Source organism: Coptis chinensis, chromosome 2 (assembly GCF_015680905.1).
Source record: "Coptis chinensis isolate HL-2020 chromosome 2, ASM1568090v1, whole genome shotgun sequence".
Taxonomy (NCBI): Eukaryota; Viridiplantae; Streptophyta; class Magnoliopsida; order Ranunculales; family Ranunculaceae; genus Coptis; species Coptis chinensis.
In genome coordinates this window covers 6,865,771-6,886,623 of record NC_141457.1, presented here as the reverse complement: position 1 = coordinate 6,886,623, position 20,853 = coordinate 6,865,771, and the positions used below count along the sequence as shown (strand labels likewise).

The following is a 20,853-nucleotide window of genomic DNA, read 5'->3' as shown; positions in this document are numbered from 1 at the left end:
AACATGGCTCGAAAGCCCATGCACGAAATTGTAAACCTAGCCCTCTCCTATATAAAGAGGTTTAAGGCTAAACAAAACTTGGCTACTCCCCTTTTTAGTTTAGTTGTAAATTAGGGTTCTCTTTCTCTTTCTTTTTAGTTTAGTTTAGTTTTAGTTAATTAGTTTAGTTTGTAACTTCCATTAGATTAATAAAAGTCAAGTACGTTATTGTTCTTCATTATGTCTTCTATTTATTCTTCTATTAATAATAGTCTAATGACTTCTAGCTAAACCTCTATTAGAGGGGTTTGATGAAGACTTGATATGTTAGTTAGAATTATTGTTTGTTAAGAGTTTCACTCTAGTAGGTTAGTTGATTCGCCAAGAGAATGGGTTGAACTTCCTCACATGTTAATTATTAGTTGGCATAGATTGCCATGAATAATTAACTAGGGATAAAATACTTAATCTTAATTGGTTAGGATTGCAATAATCTACACTAGCATATTATGAATAAATCAAAGTGGAATCAAATCCCCCTAATTTCTTCTTCATATTTTACTCAAGTTATATTCAATTGCTTAGTTAAATTAGTATAAGTTAAAATTCATATATTTAGTTTTATAGTATAAATTCACCTCTATAAATATTGCTCTCACCATTGTTTCTTTGTGTTTGATTAATTGGATTCTATTTATGTCTTGGTAGTTTAGGAGTGGAACGATTCCGTACTCTATATATTACATGAATATACAAGTGAGAGTAGGAAATAAATAATTTATACTATAAAAATAAGGGTTAGTTAGACTTACTCCCCCATTACTAGTTGCAATTAGTGTTACCCTCCCCACTGGTTTTCAAAAATATTAGTGATACCCCCCAATTGCAAGATCCAACGGTTACGAGATGAATTTTTTTTTTTCAGATGAAGAAATATGACCGTTGGATCACTCAAATGGGGGGGGTAACACTAATTGCAACTAGTAATGGGGGGGTAAGTCTAACTAACCCTAAAAATAAAATTAGAGTAATCTAGTTAAGTTTTTACGGGTTATCACACATCAAGTCTTCATCAAGCTTCATCAAACCCTTCTAATTAAGGTTTAGCTAGAAGTTATTAGACTATCATTAATATATATAAGAAGAAGACATAATGATGAACAAACTTGGATTTTATTAATCTAATTGAATAATTAATAACAAATAACTAACTTAACACTAATGAATTAAAACTTAAGTTTAAACTAAAATAATAACTAAGTCTAGGTTCTAACTAAGTATCTAATTAAGTATATGATCTAACTCTAGGTATCTAAGAGTTATGCCTTAGTCCTCTTTATTTAGGAGAGGACTAGGTCTACAATTTCGAGCATGGGCTTTGGAACCATGTTTTGGGCCCTTAAATCAAGCATAAACCCTAATTACTTAAGTCCAAAAAGGGTTTTTCTGCTGGAAATTACTGCAACAACCTTTACGTCCACTTTTGCTTTCTGATTAGGTCAAGGTTTGGACCGTTAGAAATCTTTTTCCGAGGTGGTCGTTTTAACATATAATAGGCCCAATTCTGAGGTCTGAGTCCAATGATACAGCCTGCGGAAGTTCTGTTGACCTTTCTGCTCTATTTCTGCCCGCGTTGACTTTGACTTTTCAGCTTTGACTGGGCTTTAAAAAGGCTTTTTCTCCTTGAATCTTGGCCTTTAATCATAGAACTTCTTCACAACCAACATTTGCTCATTTATCTCGCAAAAGTGACATGTTTCTTCACATATTTGACTCCAATGCCTGAAATACATAAACGCACGTAAACAGTACTAACTCATATTTATTATACACATAATTGGTCTAAATGTAATATTATTAAGGGGTTAAAACTACAGTTTTAGGCTCTTATCAAACCACCCCCAAACAACATTTTAGTTGTCCTCAAGCAAATATGAAAAATTAATATAAGTGACCAAAAATAGAGTTCTAACTAATCTCTTTTCGCCGAGTGCAATTGCATTGACTATATGCAATAAGGCTTTAAACCACTAGGAATTCTCTAGTGGACGAGTTATAGCCTCATGAGAGTTTTCCAGCGAAGGTACTCACAAACTTCATCTATACTACAACGACTAAGAAATAAAATTATTATTTCCTACTTTATTCTCAGATATCTATACATCTCACTAGCAATAAATACAGAATAATCAAGTCGAAATCTAAGCTAATACGTGCATAATAATCAATCATCTCTGGATAAACAATTGTTATTAGTGACGTTTATATGGTCGTCGCTCGGTCGTCGCAAGAGGTACAGTCGCTAAAGATCGGAAACTACAAAAAAAAAAAGCGTAGGTGAATGGACAATATCAACGACATTTTAAAATGTCGGTAGTGCCCAAAATAACGTCGGTATATATATTTTTATTTGATTATTTAAAACGTGGCAAAAACTCTATTTTGGCGATGATTTAAAAAAACGTTGGTAATGAGGAGCACCACCGACGTTTTATATCGTGGCAAGAACACCTATTTTTCGTTATTAAAATTAGTATTACGACGTTATATATCGTTGCTAAAGATAGATTACTAGCAACGTTTTCAAAATCGTCGGTCATATTCAATACTACCGACGTTCTATTTCGTGGCAAGAACACCAATTTTTCATTACATTAATTACTATTGCGACGTTATTTACCGTTGTTAAAGATTAACTTGTAGCGACGTTGTATATCTCGTCGTTGTAATCTTATACTACCGACGTTTTGTTTCGTGGCAACAACACCAAATTTTTGGTTGCTAAATCCATATAGCGACAATATTTACCGTCACTGAAAATGAACCTGTAGCGACGTTTTTTAAATTTGTCGCAAATTATATGCTTATAGGAATGCTTGTTTTCACACTATAAATTTATTTTTAGCGCACTTTAACAAAGCGTCGATTTTTTTTTTTTTTTTTTTTTTTTTTTTTTTTTTTTTTTTTGTTCAATTACATATTTACATTACTTCGCTTCTTTCAATCACAAAACCAAAAAGAATCATATAAATAACTTCAATTCAACCACATTAAATTTAACCAACAACATTCCCAAAAGTAATTTATAAAGATCGCTCTCTCCATGTTTAAGAGTTATGATTCATTATATATATATATATATATATATATATATATATATATATATATATATATATATATACAATAGTCTTATAAACAACAAAACATCAAAAGAAATTGTCTGAACATCCAACATCTATCGCATAATACTTTATATCACAAAAGAAGAATGCCCAAACAAACCCATATAAATTGTTTCTAAACTGCATGAGAACCTGTAAACAAAATATGACAACATTTAGTTCATATCCACTGAAATATGTCAAACCAAGATATGGTAACATGTATTTAAAGATAATCCAAATAATCCAACACCAGACATGTAATCTAAATAACAAACTATACCCCTCATTGGCTCCTAGAATTCACATACACATAATTAAAATCTAAGAATTAATCAGTTGCAATGATATTTATTTAACGTAGAAATATGAAATATGTTAGTATGTACAACGATAAAAAAAATGAGATACTAATTAGTGTTTTACTCTCCATTTTAGTATAATTTAACTCGTAGGCTGCTATAGGCCATCCCTCAGGCCACTGACAAGCCATCTTCTGACATATCTTTGGCTAGCTATAACACCCCCCTTTACTCCATAGTTTGTTATAAAAAATTTAGCACAAATAAGCAGCAAGCATATCCTCCTCCAACATTGCTGCAAGCTAAAAATATCTACATTCACCAAACTAAAAGAATTTCTTACCAATTCAGCAAGGTAACTCCATTATTGCACCCTCTCCCTTAATTCTTCAAGCCATTATTTATCTTATACTATAGCGCCCCAATTTCTCAGACAATTGAATATTCAAATAAGAGAGCTCGATCCAAATATTTAACAATCTAAGAAACCAAAACATGAGCGGATTTGACTCACATGAGTCCAAACTAGAACTAAAATATAAAACAACCTCTGCACATCGCATTCTAAAAAAAATCGGCAGAATTTCCTTTGTATTTCTAACATTTCATAAATTTAAAACCTGTTCTAACCTGAAATTCAAATAATATACTTCCATTTAATATAAAAAATACCTCAGCCATAAACCCGACTACTAAAAGATACATTGATTCGTGGAACCGGATACTTAATCATCTCGACAAGTGCCAGTTAAATCAAGTAGCTACAGCGCCACGAAACCGATCTTTTACCCAATATCTCTGAATGCTAAATATCGTCATCACTTCTAAATAATGAATGCAGTATAATAGTGTTTCATAATTCAATAATGTGAAAAAATAGCTAAATTATTACAAAACAAGTTAAAAAGAATCAATTTGAACTAAAGAATGAAGGTTCCTTATCCTAGCGGAAGCTACGGTTATGGTGAGGAAGCTTGCATGGTTGATACTTATCAAACAAACTTGTACGTCTCTGTCATTTATTCTCAAATGACCAACGTTAGTCACTTAGTCAATGCATGTATATAATAATTAAACAAGGTTAATTACTTGGTGCTTGCATTGTATTAGTCTAGCAACCTATATTCTAGTTCTCTATGTAGAACGGTAGGTACCTGTTTATCCTCTTTCAGCTACTTGACAATTCTTATTACATTTTGTTTATATAAATCTTTGTACAGATAACGATTAACAAAGTTTCAAAATAAACACGTTAGCAACACGCAATATAATCAATATTATCAAAGGATTTAGATCATGTTTAACACGTTCGAAAACATAATTAACCAAAATTTATCAATAATAAAACATGTTAAACACTCGACTTCCTTGTACAAGGGGTAGGGGTTTTCCTATGGAGCGGTTGAGCCGTGTAGTTGCCTACGTACCCATTTAGGGATCAAGCCAATCGTAGTTCTCCTATTGATAGGGTGTATATATACGAATGGATTAAGTCATTTTCTATAAGGAAGGCGGTATAGGTTCCTCACTCATGTTCTAATTATGTAACGCCACTAATTAACCAATTCCCAACCTCGAATCTATATTCCACATGGTATTTCACTTCACTTCTACTCATTCAAGGTTTTTCCCGAATCTCAAGCAAACGAACAAAAATCTCAATACCAATAAGAGAAGATTAATTCATTACTAATCTAAGTAACATATATAGCTATGGGCGAGAAAAATCAAACGATAACTAATTAACTAGATAAGAGAATAGTAAATAGGAAATGGCCTACGGTGGTTTGGCACGTGGCCTATAACTGCTGGAGACGACCTGACGCGTCTAAGCAAATGGCCTGCACGGCCAGGAGACAATCTGTCCCTCTTAAAACTCATCCACAGTTATATCTTTGAGACAACTAACGTACAATATCTTAAGAAAAAAGCTATACAAGGAGGACCATCTCTCCATATACTTGTTTTGTTTTTGAGAAATCCCAGCTGAAATCTAAAACCAAAGGCCTTTTCTACACAACTGGGTCGGTGAAGTCAACTAATAAGAAAAAGAAGGTATCATATTACTTAACTAGTTATTGAGGTGGAAATAGTAAAATGAAGTTGTGTCTGGTTTTTTGTCTGTCGGAACAAAAATAATGTTGTCTTTTTGTAGATGCAAAGACATATATAACAAGTGGGTACCCTTTTCTACTGCTGTGAAGGCATCTATGGCAATGGTGTCGCAGTAATAAGGTGCAGACCCACCACCAAGTGAAAGTGAAAGCACATTAACACTGTCTAATATTGCATGATCCATCCCAGCAAGTATATCAGACCCAAAACACCCAGTTTTCCAACACACTTTATATGCAGCAATTCTGGCCTAGATGGCCGTACCTCTGGTATATCCCAGAAGGCTTGCATTGGCCATGTGTGATCCTGCGGCCGTACTTGCTGTATGCATCCCGTGTTCGTCTTGGTCACAGGGCGACTCATTTTCTTCTAATAGTTTCTTTGTAGTGCTTCCACTACTTGCCATTTTGAATCCTTTAGAGAAACTATGAGCGCCAATTAGTTTCTTGTTACAAAGTGAGGAACTAAAATCAGGTTCCGACTCACATTCTCCTTTCCAACGACTCGGTACAGGTTCCATTTTTGAATCATCAAAACTTTTCAATTCAGGCCAAACACCAGTGTCGAGCACCCCAATAATCACATCCATTGACGCCTGATCGATATCTTTTGATCGGTCAATTGTTGGTAAACCCATATTTGTTTCAAGGCCAAGGAACTGAGGGGTACGAGTAATATGGAGAGTGTAAATGGTGTCTTCATAGACGCCGAAAACTGAGTTAGATCGCCGAAGGGACTCGACTTGTTCAGAGTCAAGTGAAGCAGCATAGCCATGGTAGGCATTAGTGTAAGTGTAGAGAATAGAAGTTGTGAGATCTTAAGAGGCAGTTGTTAGGGACTGAAGGTGTGCAATGTACCAGTCATGGTGGGTGGCATAGGATAAGGGCTTATAGTGATGGTTCATGTGCAGTTGATAAGTGCTCAAAAAGTGCTATTTAACCATCGATTATGCCTCTTGTTTAGCCATCTTAGTGGACTAATAGTGTTTATAAGTTGTGTTTTAAGATTCTACAGGTGAAAAAGAGAGTTTTGTAGAATATTAGAGAAAATGGGGTAAAACGAAGCAATTCGGAGCATTAAGGATCACATGAGAGGCCCGTGGACAATCATGGAGAAGGCCAAGGAATTGGAGCTGTTAAATATGCGACTTGGACCTATTTTAAAGTCTATTTGGAAGCCCAAGGCCAAAGGATTCGTTGTTTGGACCAAAACCCGCAAAAGAGGATAGAAGGATAGAGCAGAAGAGAGAAAATCGGCTTATGCGTCTGGGACACATGTATCGAGCATCCAGATGCATTTATTGCGTCTGGGACGCAGAAATCGAGCGTCCAGACGCATTGATTAAGTCTGGGACGCATGAATAATGCGTCCAGACGCATGAATCGACGCTGTAGCCAATTCCTTCTCAGTTTTGAAGACGAAGTCGGACTCTGGAAGAAGTCTATTTGTATTAGGAAACAAATGACGGTTTGGAATGCTTCTAGAGCTCATTGTAACCCCTATAAATAGAGGACCTAAGTGCCTCATGTATTTGGCCAATTCACTTATATTCTTGTCTCCAGAACTTGAGGCAGAGAGAGATTAATAATAAAAGATCGGTTTTAACTAGCTGAGTCTTAATAAATTAGTCTTTCTAGTCTTATGTTCTTCAACTCTTCTTCTTCTCGTTCTTCATGTTCTTCCTTCTATATGGAAGGCTAATCTTCTCCTTCAAGGGAGGAGATGAAGCCAGTGCTTAAGGTTTAATGATTCTTCTGGTTTATGGTGTTCTTCAATCAGGTTAGTTCTTTATGTTTTTAGTTATTAGTTCCATTGCCCACACTAGGGGATGGAAGTATAGATTAAGGTTTTTATTTATTACAATTGAATATCATGCTAGTTTAGGGTTTTATTTATTGCAATTGAATATTTGCTAGTAACATGCTTTTATTTATTGCAATTGAATATAATGCTAGAATAAAGTTTTATTTATTGTAATTAAATATTATACTATTATTCTCTACTTTTCTTCTAATTGTGTAGTGTTTTAGAGTAAGGGAAGTATTCCTTGTGTTTGCCTTAGATGGTGATTCATTGAATAGCTGCCCAAGCTCACATAAAAGGAAAGAAGATACTAGTAACATGAACATAGGAACAACCTTACGTAGAGTTAATTGTTTAACGATGTTTCACCCAAAAGGCATCGCACACTCGCTTCCGATTGCCCGATTGTAGTCTACTTGGAGAACAACATGAAGCAAAAAGTCATTGAATCAAAAGCATTGGTGGATTTGAATCTCGTGAATCTATCTCTCATATTCTCTCCTTATTTCCAATTCTTAGTTTTAGTATAAGTTTAGTTAGTTAGTTTAGTTTAGTTTAACATTAGAATCTACAATATCTATAATAATAGTTTTTAATCCCTCAAACCCCCTTTCCAATCCTGTCCTTCATATAAACATACACTTAAAAGTGGAACGATACCCTACTCATCCTTTACTTATTGAGGGATAATTAGGTTTTGATACGCTTCTCTTTTGTTCAACGACCATACACATTTACACACAAAAAAAGAGGCAGTGTCAGCAGCATGTAAGTTTGTTTTGCAAAGACATTGTAAGTAGGAAGAATAAGAAGAACATGGAAGCAAAACCAGAACAGAGAAGCCATGACTTCTACTGCTTGAGACATGAGACCACATATCTAACTTCTTTATATGCTTTTTCTTAACTGAAAAGTAGTTAGTAATAAGTGGGTGCCACTCACATTGAATTTTGAAATTTAATACGAAATAAGATTGTTGGCTTGCATTGTAAAACTACATTGAGGCAAACTAATTAACTGTATCAATCTAATTTAGAGACTAGAGTAAAGTACATTGAAGCTATACTGCTTCAATATATATACTCAATTTTTTTTCTCCCCATAATGACTTCAATATACTCTAGATGTCCTAGAGCTTTCTTTCTTCAATGTAAACATGACAAGAGTACGATACTATACTATCCTCCCTAAGATGATTTCTATGGACTAATTTCTAAAGCAATTTGTTGTACAAACAGAATATACTTCAATACTTTCTTTGCTTGCCCAATCGAGCACCCATAAGCAAATTTATTGTAGTGATACTTCTAGGGGTGAGGTTGCAGAGGCAGCTACTTATTAGTTAGCATTCATTCAATTCTAACTAATAGTCTATAGTGTGAAACTTTGACCAAATCACCGAATGATGCTTTATTTTCACAACCTCTCATAAAAGAGTAAAAATCCAAACTATTATTGAATAGACCCAAATGTTATGTCCCCGTCATATGTGCGCACGACTGACGTAGTAGCACCTGATTACCACAAAGAAGCGCAGTTGATGGCAGGGGTGGATCTAGAATTGCCACTCAAGGGGGGCTGCTACTACTAACATACACTTATAGGGATAAATAGACTTCTCTCTTCTTTGGACAACAAAGAGACTGAACTAGTATTTCTTTTGCAACAATCTAAATTGGGAAATGATAGACTATTTAAGAAGACCTGCCAACATGTAAAAGAGTATCTAGGGATAACCAATTTTTCCAAACTAATCGATATCACCTTGTCTTTGCAAATGGCACAGTGCCTCGTAGACACTCTTCAAAGTGAATTTCTTAGTCTCTAGACAATTAAGTCATCTCACTAAATGTATAAAGTCGATAATCTCAATAAATTGTCTCCTATTTTCTAGACATGGTATCAAAGAGGATCAGATCCATCTCTGCATTTTCTGTTCCCCAAAATATAGGTGATTACCTAGATGAGATAAAATTTGTTCCTGGGCTCATTGCCCAATACTAACATAACATGTGAAGTCTTAATCTACAAAGGCCCATGTATAAGAACTTTGGTTTAAGTACCTAACATGTATGCATAAAATTGACGTGCAGACACTATGAAACACATACACCGAAACAGGACATGGATAAGCCCCGACACGGGTACGCGAATACAACACTTTTCAAACAGTAGGATACGGCAATTCTAACAGATTAAGCAATAAGCAGCATAACTTCAGTTGGATCCAATTTAGCCTACTGTTTTGTTTTAAACGAGTGAATCCCTATTCTCAGTGAAAAAATATCAAAAAACGAACAAAAATACACAAATAGTGCCATGTGCATGTCACAGGCATGTCCTCAGTGTGTCCCAAGCGTTCCCAAAGTTGTAAAAATATTCAAAGATTGGATACTTCAACCGGAGTATCGGATACATGTCGGAGGCAAATCGGGGAGTATCGATATCCAATACGTGTCGGACACAGATAGTTCGTCTCTGAAGAAGTAGTTGTGCTTCATAGTGCAAAAGTAGCACACATATTAGTGACAGAGACACCAAGTACAATGCTTCCATTACCAAGAACAGAAACAATGGTGGCTGTATTCTGGAACCAAAAAGACAGAGTAGAACAGCTTGTGATCTTTGGGGTCAATGTTTGTCCCAGTAGAATGCTCCCTGCCCAATAAACATCTTTGTTGCTCTGCCTAAGTTTGTATGTCTCTCAACTATGATACGTCACAAGCATAGAAGAATATCTCTTTTTTTCTCCATGAGTCAAATAAATTTATTACATTAATATCACCAAATTTGGTTCTTTGTGGTTTGTACATATTACTCCTCAAAATCCCGACTGTAAAAACTGATTACTTAACCTAGAATCTGAACACTCCACCAAGATTCCAATGCCCATGGAAAGCTTGAGAAGTCTATTTTCAGTAACAACAAACGGTTTGTAAAACAAAGGAATGAGTAGAAAGTTATGTACAATCTACTGACGCATGGCAGAACCAACTAACCTAAACAATTGAAGGCATGAAAGAAAAATCCAATAAAACAACGAGGAAACATGGAGAGTTATTCAAAATCATGGCAGCAGGAAAACTAATTTCAAATGATAAAGGGAGCAAAAGTTGTTCGTACCACAATTAAGGAGCATTCTGGAACTTCGACATAAGGAAGTCCAATGCGCGTTGTTGCTCATCGATTCTTGCCTTTTGGGCATCCATTTCCTGCTGTTGGGCATTCATTCTCTCTTGTGTCAAATTACGTAACTCCTTAAGCTGGCTCTCCGCATCTGTTGCCCTCCTCCTCAGCTGATCCACCTTTGCATTCACATATAAACCTCCAGCTTTGCTTGATGGAGCTACCTATCTGTGACCAAGGCCTCTATTGTAACCACGTCTTACACCCAATATTCTATCAAATATCTATTACTCTGTCAATGGGGTCGAGCCTTCTTGTGGAGGTTTAGATCGGAGTTCACACATTCTTTCCTATATTATTGTTAGTTAGTTAGAACTAAATATCAAACAAATAGTGGACATTTCAGAGTACATATTACTTACATAGTTTTCTTCAGCTTGAAGAGAAATCCAGCCTTTCTTTTCATTGTAGTGGGTATTTTTATACAGTTCAATCTGACTAGGCTCTTGTTGGCTCTCAAGATCAGCCTGTACCATTTCCAAAGAGAGACAGGTTATACCATTTGTTTAAGAAACTAAAAACATAATTATCTAAGTAATAAGAAATCCTATATACATATCTGTAAGATCCCGGATAAAAGACTTTGAACCACCACGGTGGCCAGTTGTTAAGCACGAGCGACTATACTTGGTCTTCTCACTGACATTCTACAACCAAACAAATGCATTTTAATTTGTATTAGGAATCGAATGAATGAAAGTACTTATTATCCTATCTTGTAGGTTAGCAAGAAGGGAAGCAAGGAAGAAGGGAGTTCCTCCATAGTATGTTTTTTCCTCTTGAAAAGTCTTCAAGTAGTTAATAAAGAAAGTTCGCTGAAATGAGGCCAATCCTTATAGTTCAAATCAGATAGATCATTAAAGTGCAGATCGTTACCTTGAACTTTTTCAGTTTCCCAGAAATCACACCAACTTTCCCACGCATCTTGTGAAATACTGCTGTATGGGTGTTCACGTTTGTTTACATTATTGGGTAGGTTCACATAGTGCATGTGAAGGCTGCACCTGTTATCCTTAAAGCGGTCCCTTAAATATCCATTTACAGCTGACACCACATGTGGTTGACTCATATCCATATCAAACTTATCCTACAAAAAAGATTAAAAAAAACATAAAGGAAAAGAGAAAGAACAAAAATAAAACATAAGCTAGACAAAAATAAACAACTTAACTAACACAAAAGTTTGACCAATGAAATTGTCATTTTATACAGACAATTTAAATGAACTAATGCAAGGCATCTACCAATTAGTTAGTAAGCAATAATCTCACTCTCATAATTAACTCATTTGAAAAACATACCACATTTAAGCTCTTGAAATAGTAGTAATATAATAAACTCGCAAAGCTAAGAGATGAAATGCAATAATTAATATGTATTACTCATTACCAAAACTTTTTCATGAAGAAGTGTTCTTGCATCATCATCCACATCCTTCCACTTATGGGCAAAAGTCGGCATGTCATCCTTAGCTATCATGCCAAGCTCATTAATCCATTCTTGGCCCCAATCGCCTATAGGCTCGCTTTCCCAAGAAGAATCTCTATTCTTGGTTTCCCGCCACCTCGCTTGATGTGTTTTGTAAGATATTTATTTTTTGCCCTTCCTCTAACCCTTTTACGATTGGCTGCAGAAGCTATTTAGAACACACAAAAAAAAAATAGTCACAAGGAAGGTTAGGTATTTGTACATAATAAAAAAGTAAAACAAATTAAAAGAATGAGTTTATCTCCCATATAAGAACCACCCTGACTGGATTGAGGCTGCTCACTAGCATATAGGCGTCGAGGAAGACCAGGTGCCATAACTACACAAGAGACATGAAGGGTTAATCACAAATAATAAAACCACAATGTTAAATAGAACAAAAAATTAGGGCGAGAAATATAGATTAGTTCAATAAGTGTCAGTAATGCAATCCCATAATATCAATAAGCAATAAATTGACAAATAACAATGATATACATTCAAAATGGATAATTATTTATTGAAAACCATAAATGGTAAATAAAAAGAAGAATAACTAAAAGAAAATTAATATTATAAGAAAACTTAGAAGTGATACTATACTCATTCATGATTTATAATGTTATTACATGAACTTCTAATCAATGTCGGTATCATTATCACTAGAATCATTCCCTTCTTCTTCACTGTAATAGTCTAGTAATGTATCATCTTCTTCAACCTCAGAATCATCATCAATGAAGTCATTGCCTACAACCATCAGATTTTGATTTACCACATTCTCATCAACTTCATCAGGCTCCACATCCTCCCTGTTTAATTGTACAAGTGTAACATCTTCGCTTTGGATTTCTTCCCTTCCAAGCTGCTCTTCTTGTTGATAAGTCTCATCATCATTCTCTGGAGTAGTCACTTCATCTTTCTCTAGAACGTCATACACATTTCGATGAGTTACCTTTTGCACAACTTGCCAAGTACCACGCAATTTGGTATCTTTCAAATAGAAAACTTGAGTTGCTTGGGTCGCCAACACAAATGAGTGCTATACCATTTCTTTGAGACATTAACACTAGTGAAATTGTCATCTATATTTATTCCCATCCTATTTCCAACATCCCACCAATCACACTTGAAAAGAAAAACCCGGTTTCCAAATAGGTAATTTAGCTCTAAAACATCTATTAGGACACCATAAAAGTCCATTTCTTTTGACTGGTGTTCTCCATTTACAACCACACCACTATTCTGGGTTCGGAGTGTTGCCTCGCGGTCCTTGGTATGAAATCTAACTCCGTTAACAATGCAGCCACTATACCGAGTCACACGACGATCAGGCCCACATGCTAATGAATACAGTTCGTCGCTTGCTTCAGAAGATTTCTCTCTACGCATTACTTGCATCTATATTGATAAAAAAAAAAAATTAATGCAAATACAAAATTCTCAAACTCAAGTAAGGGAACTACTTGAAAAACTCAACCAATACTTACGCGTTTTTTAAACCATTCAGCAAAGTGTCGTTCTTGCCTTTCGTCTAATTCATGCGGACTTTATCTTTTAAGCTCAACCATGTGTTGACTGTGTATTTAAAATAAAATATTACATATATGTTCATATATAATAAATACAATGTCGGAGAACTAAGTTGGGGACTTACTCAAAATGTGAAGATATTTCTTCTGAATTATTCAACACATAGTATTAAGCCTTATTGAAATCCTTCGCACTAAGTTCGATAATTTGGGGAGCTCCTAATGGTCGAACCTTCTGTGTGAAAACATGCAACCCTTTGACTTGTTTAGAATGATCACCATCATAATTCCGCTCTTCACGATTGAAACGTGTTTCAATTCCTTCTAGATACATTGAGCAGAATGTGAGACATTCAGTGTCAATGTAGGCTTCAGCAATGGATCCTTCTGGGTGTGCTTTATTATGAACATATTGCTTGAGAGTTTTCAAAAACCTATTTAGACTTTAAACAAGTGAATTCCAAGTAGAAATATATAAGTGCAAACAAATTAAATTATAGCTAACAAACATTGACATCTCAATTGGATACATCCACCGATAGTGAACTGGTCCTTCAAGTATCGCCTCATATGGCAAGTGCACTACTAAGTAGACCATGACATCAAAGAACGCTGGCGGAAATATTAACTCAAGCTTACAAAGTATCACAGCAATATCCTTTTCCAATCTCTCGAGCATTTCCAGCTTTAATGTCTTGCAACATAGTTCTCGAAAAAACAAACCCAACTCGGTTAATGCATTTGATACATCACTAGCCAAGAAACCACGAAGTGCAACTGGGAGAATTCGTTGTAAAAGAACATGGCAATCATGACTCCTCATTCCAGATACTTTGCATTCTTTAACATTGACACATCGGGAAATGTTTGATACATAACCATCAGGAAATTTTACCGTCTTCAACCATTCGCAGAAGCTCTTTCTCTTGGCAGGTGACAACGTATAACAAGAAGGGGGTATAACAAACTTATTACCCCTAGGAATCAGATGTAACTCTGGTCTAATACCCAATACTTCCAAGTCCATTTGAGCTTTCACTGAATCCTTTGTTTTTTCTAGGTGTAACAACGTTGCCATAACACTCTCACAAACGTTCTTTTCAATGTACATAACATCGAGGTTGTGCCGCAGATTAAGGCTTCGCCAATAAGGTAAATGAAAAAAAATGCTCCTCTTTGTCCAATTATACTTTCGACCTCGATGCGCTTTCTCTTCTTGTTATTTGGATGTTTTCCAAATGTTTGTTCTTCGACATGCAGAAGTTGTAACCTCACATCTTCCCCACTTAATTTCTTTGGTTCAGACTTGCTACCACTAACCAAGTAATTGCTTGAGACGCTTTCTCAAAGGATGTCTTGGCCGCAAAAATCGGCCGTGGTTCATGTAACATTGCTTATGCCCGTTCTTCAAGTACAAAGAGAATGTATCCTTGTTACAATTCGGGCAAGCCATCTTACCTTTGGTGGACCAACCGAACAAATTTCCATATGTTGGAAAGTCATTTATTGTCCACAATACTGCTGCATGCATTACAAATATTTTATTTTTCGCCGCATCAAATGTCTCCACCCCATTTTGCCATAAGTCCAATAATTCTTCTATCAACGGTTGCATGTAAACATCAATATCATTTCCAGGTGCTTTGCGTCCAGGTATAAGTAGAGACATGAAAAGGAATGGTTCTTTCATACATTTCCAAGGCGGCAAATTATACGGCATAAGCATTACAGGCCACATGTTGTAAGTACTGCTCATGTCACCAAAAGGGTTAAACCCATCACTTGCAAGACCAAGCCGAACATTGCGAGGATCAGCAGCAAACCACGGATGTTCCTTGTCAAGGTCCTCCCAAACTTTTGAATCTGCCGGATGCCTAAGTACATTGTCCTCCCGAACTCGTTTGTCTTTGTGCCATCTCATGTCTTCAGCAGTCATTCTAGACATAAACAATCTCTGAAGCCTTGGTTTTAGTGGAAAGTGCCTCAAGACTTTCTGTGGTATCTTTTTACATTTCCCTTGATTAATTTTGTACCTCGGTTCACCACAAATTGAACAACTTTCAAGATCTTGGTCTTCCTTCCAAAAGAGCATACAATCATTGATGCAAGCATGTATACAAACATAACCAAGTCCTAAGCCTCGCAATAACATCTTGGCCTCGTAATGGGACTTTGGGAGTGTTTCACCATCTGGTAATGCATCCTTCAATAACTTGAGAACCATGTCAAACGATTTTTTGCTCCAACGGTTAATTATCTTCAGATGAAACAACTTTACGAGAAAATCCAACGTACTATATTTCTTGCAACCAAGGAACAAAGGCTTTTGAGCTTCATGCAAAAGTTTAGCAAATGGTTCTGGATTTCCATCTCTTGTAGTAGGAACATCAAATGCTTCTGAATGTTGCACTCTAGGCTCCAAAATATCCCTAGGAATCGGTGCTACATCTGCGAGCAAGTTGTCCAACCCATGAAAATGTCCACCCGAACCATCATCATCATCATCATCACTCATTACTTCAAAAGGTTCACCATGATGCACCCATCGAGTGTAATCTTTGTGGATACCCGAATCAAATAAATGATCTTTTACTACATCGATGTGCAGGTAATACCTATTATTGGACTTCTTGCATGGACACCGGCATCTACATTTTTTGTCTAAATGATTGGTGACAAGCGTAATAAAATATTTAAGACCTTGAAAGTATTCAGGCCTATGCGGCATATTCATCCAACTTTTATCCATATCTATTCCTATGCACAAAAGGTATTAAAACAAATTAATTAATGAGTTAAGTAGAAAATTGAGTACGTACTCCGCTAAGGAAAGTGAACCCAAAATCCAAATTTTGTAGAAACTAAAAAGCAGCTACTCACTTCCCATGGAATCTGAACTCCATGAAGGTATCCCAGCTTATTGCTTAACTAACCTATATACTTTCCAAATATTCATCTACCACTTTAAACAACCACGCAAAAACTCATTTACTACCAGCTCAGGAAATAATAAATTGATATATGCTCTAAATAGCCAATAAGCAAAAATAACATGATAAAAAAGTTAATATTCGTAGGCCCAACAAGCAAAAAAAAAATACCTAAACTGAAGCTAGCAAAAATGAAGTATATTCACAGAGTCCAATAAGTGACCGAATGTTATTAGGCTTTATGGATAGCAAAAGAGAGACATAATTGCTTGGATGTGTATGATTGCATCATTAAAGCATTGTTAAGTAGAGGAGTGTAGAACTAGTGAACTAACTATTCATTATTATTGATATTAATAATCCTTTAGTTTAAGAAACAAACAAAGACAGATCTGTACCAAAAAGTTAATTGACGTGGGATGACATTTTATATCAAACTGATGTTAGTATAAATGTATAATAACAACTTCCCATGGAATGAATGAAAATATCCCAACAGCTTGCTTGTTAGTTGTTACAGACTTACAGCTATCATAAAATATATGATCCTTATGATCTCACTACCAAAAAGAATATTACAATTTCATTCCTCAAATGAATGCTTCGAGGGATAGTCTTACTATGCTACCTATAAAAAAAAAATAGTCTTACTATGCTCTGCAATGAATTCACCAATAATGTTCTAATCTAAACAACCTTGACGTGAGGTTCCTTGTAGATAGCAAATTCTTGCAGTACAGTACAATAAAACCAATGTTTATCTTCTAACAAAATTTATGCACTTTCACGCATTTGTTCATAATATTGCTTCCTAATACCAGAAAAAAGTTGCTTCTTTAATTTCTACAAACAAGTTTGATTAAAAATTCTTGATTCCAAACAAAAACAGCTTCAAAGTTGTAGAAACAAAAAGAAAAATCATAGCTTTCATCGATTTTATCGGTAAACAAGTTCAAAGAATGATTTTTGCTTCATAACTTACCAGAAATTTGACTTGCTTTCTCTCAATGAAGGATGAAGGAGAAGGCAAAACCGAACCCGAAATAAAGGGCCTACAACAAAAGAGTTGAACTTGCAACAATTACAGAAGGTAGGAAGAGAAAGGGGGATAAGAACAATCACAAAAAAATTGGAAAGTAAATTGGAATTCGGAAGTGAGGAGAGAAACTATGAGGTCTCCATCTTTTGTTCTTTTGTTTCTTAGTTTAGGGTTCTTTCCTCTCTAATTATTTTTCCCGAAAGTTTCTTCCCTCTTATTTTTTTTGTGAAAAATCAAAGTATTTGGCGCTGGTTTTTACCGAACTTGCGCGCAAATGAAAACACAATTTCTGACGGTATACAATGTCGGTATAAAATACCAATTCCCACGATAATTTGAAATATCGCTACTTTGATATCAGTACCGACGAAATAAATCATCGCCCTATGTAGAAACCTATTTCCGACGTTTTTATCGTCGGCACTACACAGTTTCAACTCTATAAAAATAAATTATTTTTAAAAAAATCATGAGAACACAATTTCCGACGAAAAAAATGTCGCAAAAACTAATTTTCCCAGCTGAAACCAATAGACTATTAGGGATGATGTAAACATGCCAAAAGGTGCATTTCAGGGACGAAATAAAAACGTTGGTAAAAATTTCGTCGCTAAAAAACATGTTTGTTGTAGTGCGAGTTATAGTGTCGGGAGGGTTTTCAGGTGATATACCCACAAAATCAATCAATAGCATGTTCAAGAATGATAATATTTTTCAGAGAGAGAAATTCCTTACCTACTTAGTGCTTACTCCAACAGACGGTCTCCATTGCTAACTACATTACTGCAAAGACTCATAGATTATGATGGGAGATAGTAAAAAATGACAAAATTCTCAATCAAGGCTTATGTGTGTACTCAGTCAATCTCCTATACTCTCCTATCCAAGAAACGACATCCCTAGTTTACCTTTAGACAGACAATCTCGACTTTCAATCCTCATCGATCATACTCTCAGAAAAGAAGCTCTTAGAAGATGGTCTACTATTTTACCTCATGTATGTGGGGAAAAGAATAATGAATACAAACATATCCCACACATTGTCACCAAGTACGGTACGGGTTTAAAACGGTATACTTGAAAAAAACTTAGTTCGTGTTTTAAACGGAACGTCTCGGGAAAAAAACGGAAAAAAAAGCGTAAAAAAACGTGGGGCATAAAAAACGGGTTTAAAACGGTAAAATGGGTTTAAAACGTATAATACGTAAAAAAAAACGGTAAAAACCGATGATAAATAATATAATAGATAAGGAGTTTGATTTTCTATAAAAGTGGAAAAAAAATAGACACATAAAATAAAAATAATAATAATACAAATGAAAGAAAATTCAAATACATGAAAGTATCAAATTATCATTACTCATCCAAATACTAGAAATTTTAGATTCAGTGCCAAAACACTATTCAAAATAAGATACTACTAATTACCAACCATAATGGCATAATTAAGTACTACAAATAAGTTAATAACTTTAAAAATTTCAATTAATTATTAATAGTCCAAAGCAAAATAGAACGGTCTCAATAAGTCAATCTAACGCCCACTCTTCAAAAAGGTAAACTCCATAACCCTTTTCTTTTCTAGCGTTTTCTTTTAGAAAAAAAAAAAAAAAAAAAAAAAGAAGTTTTAAACGGGAGATTTTCAAAATCTCGGGTTTTAAACATTTTTAAGTTTAAAAACGGGTTTAAAAACGCTTTAAAAGCGGGTTTAAAACGTTTAAAACGCGTTTTGTTGAAAAACCCGGGTTTTAAACTGGAACCAGACGCCTCGGCAATATCTCGGGTTTTAAACGCGTTTTAAACCCGTATTTGGTGACAATGATCCCACATACTACCTTGAAAAACGGACTTCTGGATGAAATTAGTCTCATGGAAAGAATGGCAATCATATATGAAGTGTCGGGTCCTTCACTTTAGCATCCTCTCACCTATTCTAGACTTCGTATCATACTTTAGTGATAAGTCATGGGTTGTAACTTGGCTTGGGTATTGGTTTATGAAGGAAAGGTAAGAAGGATTCTAAGGTTGTTTCTGAAAACACTAAGGGTTTTGCTTCATTCTTTGGAAGATTTCTTCAAATTCAGTATTGCAGAGAAAATTCTTCCTTTGTCTTAGCTTTTCCATCCATTCTGTTCAACTTTTTTTTTTTTTTTTAACTCAGTGGTATATCCTTTATTAGTACTAGATATGTTTGTTTTCCACTAGCTTCTTTCACTTAGAACAGAATAATGGTCTTCATTATATCTCTCTGGTATTTCCTTGTAATCTTCCTTTTGTGCTAGTTCTTCCTCTTTGTGCCCCTCGTATTCTCATAAATATATGGGTATGGCTGATAAAGATTTTGGCTATACTCCTTGTTTGGAGTTGGGTAAAGGGTAAAGGGTTTTATGAAAGAAAATGGCTTATTGTGAGGCTCAAAAGGGTTTAACATGATGGTCCTACTAGGTGGGATAAAGACTTAATAGGTTTACTACTTGACTTATCAGTATGATACTCTGTTTCGAATAGACTACAAGACCTAATGGCTATCTCCCCAGTTGATGTCACTTCGTGATTAACCAAATCAACAAATAATGAGACTATATTACAATGACATAAAGAACTGAAAGATATTGAGTCACTAAGACTCAGATTTTTCGTAAGAACTCTCCAAAGAATGGGTATAAAGCTCAAGTCTCACGGGCTAAGTCTAAAAATTCTACTTCTAGTTTACTAGGGGTTTAAATCTCTTTTCTGGCAAAAGTACACAAAACTGACCAAGTATTATGGTGGTGCCTTGATAAAGAATTATATCAACAAGAACTATGTCCGAGCATAATAAATAGTCTACGCGGTAATGAAATCAATAATATCAACTATCTATCAAACTCAACACTAAGTAGTATAGAATATATATCCCAGACTCATCATTAAAATTCATTTTTCTCATGCTACTGATATAGAAACAAAAATATTTTTGTTTCTGAAAACTAATTTTCGAAATTCATTTCTCAAGTACACCCTCCCCCTACTTATGCATGCATTGACCTCAATGTATAAAGAAGTAAATGAAATGGATGAGAAAAAAGGTAGGATATTACCATTGATGCGAATATCAAGAATTAGTTCAAGAAACAAATTTTTAGGTCTTTTTCGTCGGATCCCCAAGACGTAATGTGAGTCTTTAAAGTCGATTCTCAAGACTTTTGAGTCTTTTATAGTCGATCCTCAAAACTAGTATTCCCACCCACTAGGTTTCACTTTGTAGGAATTCTTCCGATCTCTCGGCCAGTGATTGACAAAAGTATACCTTGTACCAACAATTTTCTCTTAATGGTCAGAACTTCGGACACAAGTTTC

At 35.2% G+C, this 20,853-nt stretch overlaps 1 protein-coding gene across 1 annotated transcript; it reads right to left on the bottom strand.

Annotated features, from left to right (window-relative positions):
- Window positions 1-14,860: 14,860 nt before the first annotated feature.
- LOC147514612 (uncharacterized) lies at window positions 14,861-16,294 on the bottom strand. The gene has a single exon (XM_086592633.1). The coding sequence runs from the start codon at window positions 16,292-16,294 to the stop codon at window positions 14,861-14,863; it is 1,434 nt and encodes a 477-aa protein (XP_086448759.1).
- Between the last annotated feature and the right edge of the window lie 4,559 nt (window positions 16,295-20,853).